The 9,938-nt window shown below is 43.4% G+C and overlaps 1 protein-coding gene across 6 annotated transcripts in view; it reads left to right on the forward strand.

Moving 5' to 3' along the window:
- The window catches only part of USP28 (ubiquitin specific peptidase 28), a 56,640-nt gene that overhangs the window by 13,176 nt on the left and 33,526 nt on the right, over window positions 1–9,938 (forward strand). For all 6 annotated transcript variants that reach the window (XM_021706367.1, XM_021706376.1, XM_021706380.1 and 3 more), the window contains exons 4-7: window positions 609–768; window positions 6,214–6,300; window positions 6,992–7,129; window positions 8,036–8,109. In XM_021706367.1, the coding sequence (XP_021562042.1) occupies window positions 609–768; window positions 6,214–6,300; window positions 6,992–7,129; window positions 8,036–8,109 (459 nt within the window). The remainder of the gene's footprint in view (window positions 1–608; window positions 769–6,213; window positions 6,301–6,991; window positions 7,130–8,035; window positions 8,110–9,938) is intronic.

Here is a 9,938-nt window from a genome sequence, read left to right on the forward strand (position 1 = left end):
ACTTACTTTCTTCTTATTTTATTTTATTTTATTTTATTTTGAGTCAAGGTTTCAGTTGCTCTCCTAGGCTGGAGTCTGGAGTATAGTAGTAGAGTCATGACTCACTGCAGTCTTGACCTCCTGAGCTAAAGTGATCCTCCTTAGTAACTGGGGCTACAGGCATGCACTACCACTCCTGGCTAATTTTTAAATTTTTTGTAGAGACAGGGTCTTGCTTTGTTGCCCAGACTGGTCTTGAACTCTGGGCTCAAACAGTCCTCCCTCAGTGGCCTCCCAAAATGTTGGGATTACAGTCATGAACCACCATACTAAAATCTAAAATCTAAAACTTTTGATATGATAGCCTTAAATAGTCATGAGTTTCAATTCAGTTCCATCATAGACCTTATTAGTAATAATCTGTGTTATGAAAGGGTTAAAATGTCTATATTTGAAGCTTGGCTTTTCACTTGCATTATAATCGTATAATTACTTATACCTAGTGATTACCCAGTAGATAGCTTTTCTGGATTTTGAATAATCTCTGAAAGTTTGCCAACATCTTCCATGTAGTATATTGTTCTTTAACTGTTTCCTTTTTTGATGTGTGGTATGTTGGCACAATATAGGATGCACGAGGCAACCGCTGCAGAAACGAAGCGCTCAAAGAGAAAACGCTGTGAAGTCTGGGGAGAAAACCCCAATCCCAGTGACTGGAGGAGAGTTGATGGTTGGCCCGTTGGGCTGAAAAATGTTGGCAATACTTGTTGGTTTAGTGCTGTTATTCAGGTATGATATTTTTAAGAGACCACTGTGTCTTCTGGGAATAACTTTGTAATTTATTAAACTGAAATATGAGAAATGTAACTTGCAAAACATTGAAACAGATGAATACAACTGGGAGTTTCTCCTGTGGCATTACTGTATTTTGGATTTAGGTGCTCTGATGTCTAAATTGGGCAGTACTGAAAGCAAAATCGCTTGTAGTTGTAAAGATGATGAATAGATGTTTCGGATCAGCATTTAGTGAATGCTTATTATAGCAGAGTGAGAGTGAATGAGGAGAAACTGGCTGTTAGGAGGCTGTCATAGATATCCAGGCAGGAGCCTGCGGTGGTCTGGAAGCTAGCAGTGGCGGAAGTCATGGAGGGAGAGGTGAACTTGTTCTTGAGGTATTGAGGAGATCACATCTATAGGATTTGGTGATCATTTGAATATAGGCTATATGCGTTAGAGTGTTGAGAATGACTGCAGGGGTTGTAGCTGGAGTAACCAGGTGGATTATAATGCCGTTTGAAATTGGAGGAGGAATAATTTGGGTCTGTGTTAAGAGTGGATTTCAGTTCAGTTTTAGACATGCCAAGTTTGAGCTGCCTGTATAAAACATACATGTAGCCAGTTAGCTATATGAATCTGCAGTTGAGAAAAATGTCTGGACTGCAGATCGAATTTTGGGAATCAGTACTGTATAGATGGTAGTGAAGCAAAGGGGGTGTATGAATTCATCTAGAGTAGTGGCTCTCTAGAAGTACCTGGGTGTCATAAACTTACATGGCACAGTGTACCCCTTGATGTCCACCCCTGCAGTCATGGTACATGGCATCTACCTAGCAGTTCACTGACAAGTGAGCTCCTCCTTTCTGCACATGCAGTGCATTCAAATTCTGTGTACCTGGCAGTGTTTTAGGCTCTGGGGAAACAGCAGTGAATAAAACAAATCCCCTACTTTCATGGCGTTTACTTTGAAGAGAGTGGGACAGACAGTAAGCAAAACATGAATGGGGTGGTGATAAGTGTCAAAGGAATAAAGACGAATGGAGGGACTGGAGAAGGGTCAGCTGGGGGGTGGCGGTGACCAGATCAGTCTTTCTGCTAAAGGCGGGCGTTTGAGCAGAGACCTGAAGATGGTCAGAGAATGAACCATATAATTACATAAGGAACATTTTAGACAGAAGGAATAGCAACTGAGAAGACTGACGTTCAGGAGCTTGCTTCACGTGTTTGAGAAATAGCAAGATGGCTAGAACTGAGTGACCGAGAACCGAGAGCGAGAGGATAGGAAAAGTGGTGGAGATGTGGTGGAGAGCTTGGGGTCATGATGAGATGATGAGGATTTGGGAGTTGTACATGATAGGGAAGTATTGGAAGGTTTGGAGCAGAGAAGTGATATGCTCCTGTTTCCATTTTACAAGGATTAGTGGCCTGTGTGTTGAGAGTAGAATGTAGGGAGATAATATGGAAGTAGGAACTTGTCAGTTCTTTCTTATCTTCAAGGACAGAGAGAGCGAGCCTTGCCTGGGTTCACATCCCTCAGTGTTCACTCCTGTGGAGAAGAGCTAGCTGATATGGAGGCTGACTGGGGAGGCTTCTGAGACAGCATGAGGACAGAGGGCGAATAGAAGGAGTTGGTCTTAACAAGGAAAAGGGCAAGGGTCAGATTTTAAAGGGAGTGAAAGTTTGAAGTAGATGTTGGACACAGTGGAAAGACCAGTTGGCACCAGAGTACAATGGCCTGATTTCTTTTTTTGAGTTGGAGTCTCACTCTGTCATCCAGGCTGGAGTGCCATGGCACACTCACGGCTACCCCAGCGTCACCCTGCTGGGCTCTGGCGATCCCTCCGCCTCAGCCTTCCACGTAGCCGGAACTATAGGCATGTGCTACCATGCCCAGCTAATTTTTGATTTATTGTAGAGACAAGATCTTGCCAAGTTGCCTGGGCTGATCTCGAACCCATGGGCTCAGACAGCCCACTCGCCTCAGCCTCCCAAAGTGCTGAGATTACAGGCTGAGCCACTGAGCCCAGCCTAATGACCTGATTTCTAAAATTTGAAGGTCTGCTTGAGGTTGTTGACCTTAAATGTATAGTGATAACAAAACGTCCTATTTTAATCAGGACTTTGTGTTACTAGCACTCTGAAGCTCTTACGGGGGAAATTCTACTCATTTAAGTTGGAGGATTTGCTAAGAATGTGATGAAAAGACTAAGGAGCTGTCTGAGAATTTAGTGAACGGTAGTTATGACCATGAGATCAAAGCTGGATTGAGAGAGATAATGATAGGAAGGAACTGATGGAGCAAGGAAAGAGGTTATTTTTCTTGGTCTTCTGCTGAAGTCAGAGAACAGGTGCTCCGTGGGTCATGGGATGGATCAGTCAGAGGACGCGTTATGGCCTGAGAATGGTATTTCTGAATGTGTGTTCTGAGAACTGGCACATTTCAGGTGTTGATCCTAGGTGCGGCCTGGGATGTGGGTGTAGAGATAGAGTAGAGGAATATGTCACTAGAGATCTAGCCTGGATGGATATACACAGGTTCCCAAAACAAGTGGTTGACCATCTGCATGTTCAGCAGTGCTCCAGGCTTTTGATATAGGAGTGAACGAAACAAAGATAGCCATACCCTTGTGGGACTTAAATTCTCATGAGGCGAGATAGACAATGAACAGTAAACAAAACAACGAATTGAATGATTAACTAGCTAGATAAATGTGTGTAATATGTTAGACTGTGTTTGGTCCAATAGAAACAGCAGGATAAAGAGTACTAACCACAGTATTCCCTTATCTGTCTGCAGAAGAGATGGGAGCAGGTTGCAGTACTAACTGTGGTGTTAGGTTAGGCCTCACTGAGGGGATGAGGCTGAAGGAAATACCAGATACACAGGAGGTGAGAGAGTGAGCCAGATAGCTGTTGGGAGAAAAACGTTCCAAGTAGGAAAACAGAGTAATGACCCTGAGGTGGGAATGGGCTTGGGGTGTGCAGGTAACATGCCCAAGTTCCTGGTGACTGGTTGCTAAGAGAGCCTCTGGAGATAGGGTTCCGAGTGAATGCGGAGTCACTGAAGGTCCTGAGCAGAGGAGTGATGAACTGACTTGGGTGTTGTTGAAAGGCTCACTCTGACCCCTGTGGTCCTGAGGGGCAAGTGTGCACAGGAAGAGACCTATTGCAGTCATCCACAGACAGTGATGGTGGCTGGGCCTGGGCTTGCAGCCCTGGAAGTAGAGAAGGGGTTGGGTTCTTGATACATTCTGAAGGCAGGGCTGATAGGATGTCCCTGTGGATTGGATGCTTACTGAAATCACCTGGAAGGATGGCAGGACTTGGGAGAGCGAGGACAGCTCTTACAGATGGTAGCCTTCAGGGAACCAGAGCTGTTTTGGCTGGATTAGAGGTGGTTAGAAGAAGCTGTGTGGAAGTGACTTGGTGGAGGGACGTTCCGGAGGCAGAAAATTCATGGAGCGACTAGATGAGCAGTGGTGGGGTTGGATTAGAGTTGATGGGCACCGACAGGGAGGAGGTGGTTATAAAAAACACCAGAGACCGGGGACTTGTGACTTACTGGATGGAAATGGTTAAGACAGGAAAAGGGTTCAAGGATTATTTTGAAGCTCTGTTCTTTGGTGACTGGAGGAGAAGGATGTCATTAAGTTCGGAGAGAGCACTGAAGAAACCGCCGTTGGAGAAAGAATCCTATTGCTAATGGTTGGGAGATGTGAGTAGAGAGCTCACACTTATGTGGTTAAGAGTAGTGGCATCTGTGCCAGATTTTGGTGATAATGAAGAGGTGAAGTGAAGGGGCTCAGGGTGTAAAGCTGTTTTTCTTGAGGTAGAACAGAAACTGGAGAACGTCAGGGTAGCCAGCAGAGTAGGAATGCAGGTGTGCTAGGCAGATGGGAGGTGGGAAGAGCAGAGAGTGCTGAGGCTGGAACCAATCAGCCTAGCTCTGACTCCAGATCGTACTTTGCAGCAGCATGACCTGGTTTTATATTTCCAGTCAGTCGAACACTCACCCTGTTGGCTCCATCCCACCAGGGCTCTCCATAGAGTGAGGGAAGCCAGGGAGGTGTCTAATCAGACATTGTCCCTTGGATTCTTTGACGTTATAAAGTATTCCTGGGGTTTTTGGAACACCAAGAAAGTATTTTATTTTGTTCCAATGTCAAAGTTTTGCGTTGTCTACCTAGGATGCTGCTTTGAGGGTTCCAGTGTGCAGGCTCAAGGGGTTTTCATTTGAGCAGCATGTTGGGTTGAGGGATTACATACATAATACCAGAGGTGTTTTTTTAAAAAAATTAACTTGTAAAAGCTATTCATAGTAGAAAATGTATGACTTGGCTGGGCTTGGTGACTCAGCCTGTAATCCCAGTGCTTTGGGAGGGCGAGGTGAGTGGATTGCCTGAGCCCGCTGGTTCGAGACCCGCCTGGGCAACTTGGCGAGACCTCATCTCTACAATAAATCAAAAAATTAGCCGGGTGAGGTAGCGCACGCCTGTAGTTCCAGCTACTTGGAAGGCTGAGGCAGGATCGCTGGAGCCCAGCAGGTTGAGGCTGCGGTGGCTGGGAGCGTGCCACTGCACTCCAATCTGGGCGACAGAGTGAGACTCCAACTCAAAAAACAAAAAAAAGAAAATGTATGACTTACAAATAATAAGAATCAGCTGGGCTCGGTGGCTCAGCCTGTAATCCCAGCACTTTGGGAGGCCAAAGTGAGTGTATTGCCTGAGTCTGTGGGTTTGAGACCAGCCTGGGCAGCTTAGTGAGACCTCGTCTCTATAATAAATCAAAAATTAGCTGGACATGGTAGTGCGTGTCTGTAGTTCTGACTACTTGGAAGGCTGGCAGTGAAGGATCCCCAGAGCCCAGCAGGTTGAGGCTGGGGCTAAACTGTATTTATGACAAAGCGTGGAGAGCAGTAAACACGCTGTACTTACCACCTGGCTTAGGAAATAAATGTCACACATCCCTTTGCTGTTGAGTTCCTGGTGCCACATCTTCTTTCCCCCATGGACATAACCACACTTGTATGTATCCCCAAACAGTATACGGTATTGTTTTTTATGTTGCTAAACTCAATATAAGCAGTATAATACTCTATTTTTTGGCAACTTTTTTTTACTTCAAATACATTTTTGAATTTTATCCATATTGATACACATAGCTCTTTTTCATTCCTTTTCACTGCAATATAGTAGTTCATTTTATAAGAACTTTTTAATATATTAATAACTACTTAATAATCTAGTGTATAAATGTAGTATAGTTTGTTTAATCTACTCCTCCAGCTAAATCTTTGTGCATAATCATTATTATTTCCTTAGAAATAGTAGAAGTAGAATTACTAAGTTGACTGTTATTCATACTTTTAAGTATGAAAGCATTTAAGGTGATGAAAAAATATTAATTTTTACTGCAGTCATTTTGAAGCAAAGAAATCCATTTCTTTCTTTATTTCAGTCTCTCTTTCAGTTGCCAGAATTTCGAAGACTTGTTCTCAGCTATAGTCTGCCACAAAATGTCCTTGAAAACTGTCGCAGTCATGCAGTAAGTTGGTGTAGAGGAATTTCTCCCCTGCTGCTGAGTTCCTTTCATCCCAAAGCCTTCTGAATTTTTGACTACACTGAGAACTGGGATACCCTTTGGCTTGCGCTAATATTTGTTTTTATTTCTAAATGGCTTTTCCCCCCTTGGTGATAAGAAATAAGGGTTTGCAAAAATGTGCAATTAAATAGGAGTAAAATTAGAGAAACAGTTAACAAGAAAGTGGGTGGGGAGATGCAGATGCCTGTTCTGTTTGTGGTATTCTTCATCTTCTTCCCCTGTGCGGGCCAAGGGATGCAGAGGAGAGGACCTGATGCTGGGGGCCTGAACCTTCTTAGTCTGTGTTAGTCTGTTCTTACCAAGAATGATGCCTCCTGTCAGTGATCTAACCCGTCCCAGGATTTCTTCTTGGAGTAATGCATTTTCCTCGTGAGAGGGAGGGCAGTGGCTTCAGAAGATGACCTTTCTGTTTTCCAACATTCTCTTCCCTGGCTTCTACATAGTTGCTCTTCAGTTTACAGTAATTCCCTATGCAGTCCTTATCAGAGTCCCTGTAATATAGTTTGAGGCCTGACTGTGACCTAGATCTAGGTAAATATAAATTAGTACATGATTATTGATAGCTGTTTTCTTGACACATTCTAAAGTTCCCAATGAGATGATGTAAGAGTTCACAGTGCTGTGTTTTTCACAGGACAAGAGAAATATCATGTTTATGCAAGAGCTTCAGTATTTGTTTGCTCTAATGATGGGATCAAATCGAAAGTTTGTCGACCCTTCCGCAGCCCTGGATCTGTTAAAGGGAGCATTCCGATCATCTGAGGAGCAGCAGGTACAGAAGAAGCTTGTTCTCGAGCTTGAAGGTCCTGCCTTGTTGGTATCACTGTGATGTTGCTTTATTTCCACTGTGTAACAAGCTGTGGATGTAGGTGCCTGTTTTCGCCTTTTGTTTTTCCTTCAGAACAGGTGGTGAGAGAGCGTGTGTACACGCGAGGAAGTGTGAGAGTGTATGTTATTGCACCGGGGACTGGCAGTTCTAAAGAAAGGAAATAGTAGTAAAAAGAGTAGGAGAATTACCTAGGACTTTTGACGTATAAAGGAGATTGGAAAAATATCTCAGTGAACCATAGCAAAAGGCTACCAAAAAAATAGTTCTTTGCACCTTTTTCTTCAGATGGGCCAGATGGAGCTCCTGTTTTTAAAACTATCTAAACCTGAGTTCAGCAGCTCCTCTGAGCAGTCTCTTTTCTAGACATTGATACTTTTCCCACCTCCTATTAAAAAACAAAGCTGTCACTATTAAATCAGCTTCTTCTTCATGTAAATTTAATTTTGTCTCTATCTGAAGGTTCAGCAATTCCACATAGTTCTCAAAATGTTTCTTAGAAGTTTTCTTTCTCATTCAGATCTTATATTGTTCTAGAGGACTGCAGTCTGTTCTTTGGGACTTTTTTTTTGGTTTGTTTGTCTTTCTCTGTCACATATAGGTGTGGCTGGAATTTGTAAAGTTCCAATTTCCTTCTTGCTTCAACTTGGTCAGAGGTTGCCTACTTCACCTTCTGTTTTATCTCTAGTAGCTAGGTTCCAATTGTCCTGTGTCTTCATGGTATTTGGCCCTAAAAATGAAATGCTTTCATTATAGTGGAATCTTCATTCATTGGTGGGATACGGGCAGGTTTTCGTTTCCCTAAATATAGTGTTGCATCTAACTCTTACACAATTTGTGCCTCTCCTATAGCAAGATGTGAGTGAATTCACACACAAGCTCCTGGATTGGCTAGAGGACGCATTCCAGCTGGCTGTTAATGTTAAGTGAGTGTCAGTGACTTATTCTTGCATCTTTCGGACTCTTAGTGGGCGAGGGAGAATTTTGGGGGAGAAAGTTACTCTCCTCAAGTAGGAGTTGCTGGGTTTTTTTTGTTTTGTTTTTGGTTTTTTTGAGTTGGAGTCTCACTCTGTCATCCAGACTGGAGTGCAGTGGCCGCTCCCGGCCACCGCAGCCTCGACCTGCTGGGCTCCGGCGATCCTTCTGCCTCAGCCTTCCAAGTAGCTGGAACTACAGGCGTGCGCTACCACGCCTGGCTGATTTTTTGATTTATTGTAGAGATGAGGTCTTGCTGCCCAGGCGGGTCTCGACCCCGCGGGCTCAGGCAATCCACTTACCTCAGCCTCCCAAAGGCGCGGAATTACAGGCTGAGCCACTGAGCCTGGCGGAATTGCTGGTTTTTACCACACCTTATGGGATAACCATTGAGGTATTCCTTATTGTGAATCCTTGTTGCCTTTGGCTTTCCCTCTCTGAGGATAGAGCTGGTCATCTTTAACCTGCAAATTTTTTTACTAAAGAGTCATAACTGTTAAGTTTGTTAATGTCATATCATGTGGTATAAAATATATTTTTATTTATTTATTTATTTTTTGAGTTGGAGTCTCACTCTGTCGCCCAGACTGGAGTGCAGTGGCCATTCCCGGCCACCGCAGCCTCGACCTGCTGGGCTCCGGCGATCCTTCTGCCTCAGCCTTCCAAGTAGCTGGAACTACAGGCACGTGCTACCACGCCCGGCTAATTTTTGATTTATTGTAGAGATGAGGTCTCACCAAGGTGCCCGGGCGGGTCTCGAACCCGCGGGCTCAGGCAATCCACTCACCTCAGCCTCCCAAAGCACGGGATTACAGGCTGAGCCACTGAGCCCGGCTATAAAATATATTTTTAAAAAGGTCAAATCAGTATTAGAGGTGAGCATGGTGGTGTAATATGGATACATTAAATTTAATCTAAGACCACATTTGAAGTTTACTTAGAATGTGTAGAGGATAAGTTTTAGTCATTTTAGTCACCAATGAAATTCAGGGCAGTTTCATTTACTATCACTTTAGAAATTTGTTTTCTCAATTGTTATAATCCTAGATAAAGAATTGTATATCAGAAAACAGTTTTGCAAATAACAGTTTATATAGTTAATGATAATTTTAAATGTTTCTTGTGAAAAAGCCTTTTTTTACATTTGAATTGGGGTGTCTTTCTGTCACTCAGCCTGGAGTGCAGTGGCACACATCACGGATCCCCGCAGCCTTTACCTCCTGGGCTTAGTGATCCTTCTGTCTTAGCTTCAGAGTAGCTGGGACTACAGGCACATGCTACCATGCCAGCTAATTTTTTTATTTTTGTGGAGACAAGGTCTTGCTATGTTGCCTAGGCTGGTCTTGAACTCCTGGGCTCAAGCAGTCCTCTTGCCTTGACCTCCAAAAGTGCTGGGAGTGTGCCACTGCACCCAACCAAAAAACCTGTTTTTATTTCATTTCTATTGTGCCACTGAAAAAAAATTTTTGTATTTATTTACAAAACTGCACAACAGAGTTGAGTCTTAATTTCTTGCTACTGCTATACCTTGTATACATGTGTCATTGGATATAGATATATATATTGAATGCACACAAAGTCACGTATTTGTCTGCACATGTGATTCTGCTTTAATCTCCTTAAGGCCAAGGATCATACCTTATTTAGTCTTTGTGACTTCAGAGTTCAGCACAATGCCTGTTGTGTTGTTTACTTATTCAGTAATGTTTGAACTGAACAGATTTATTTTGTTTTGTTTTGTTTTTTTGAGTTGGAGTCTCACTCTGTCACCCAGACTGGA

This window comes from Carlito syrichta, unplaced genomic scaffold, assembly GCF_000164805.1.
Source record: "Carlito syrichta isolate Samal-C Ts95f unplaced genomic scaffold, Tarsius_syrichta-2.0.1 Scaffold115681, whole genome shotgun sequence".
Taxonomy (NCBI): Eukaryota; Metazoa; Chordata; class Mammalia; order Primates; family Tarsiidae; genus Carlito; species Carlito syrichta.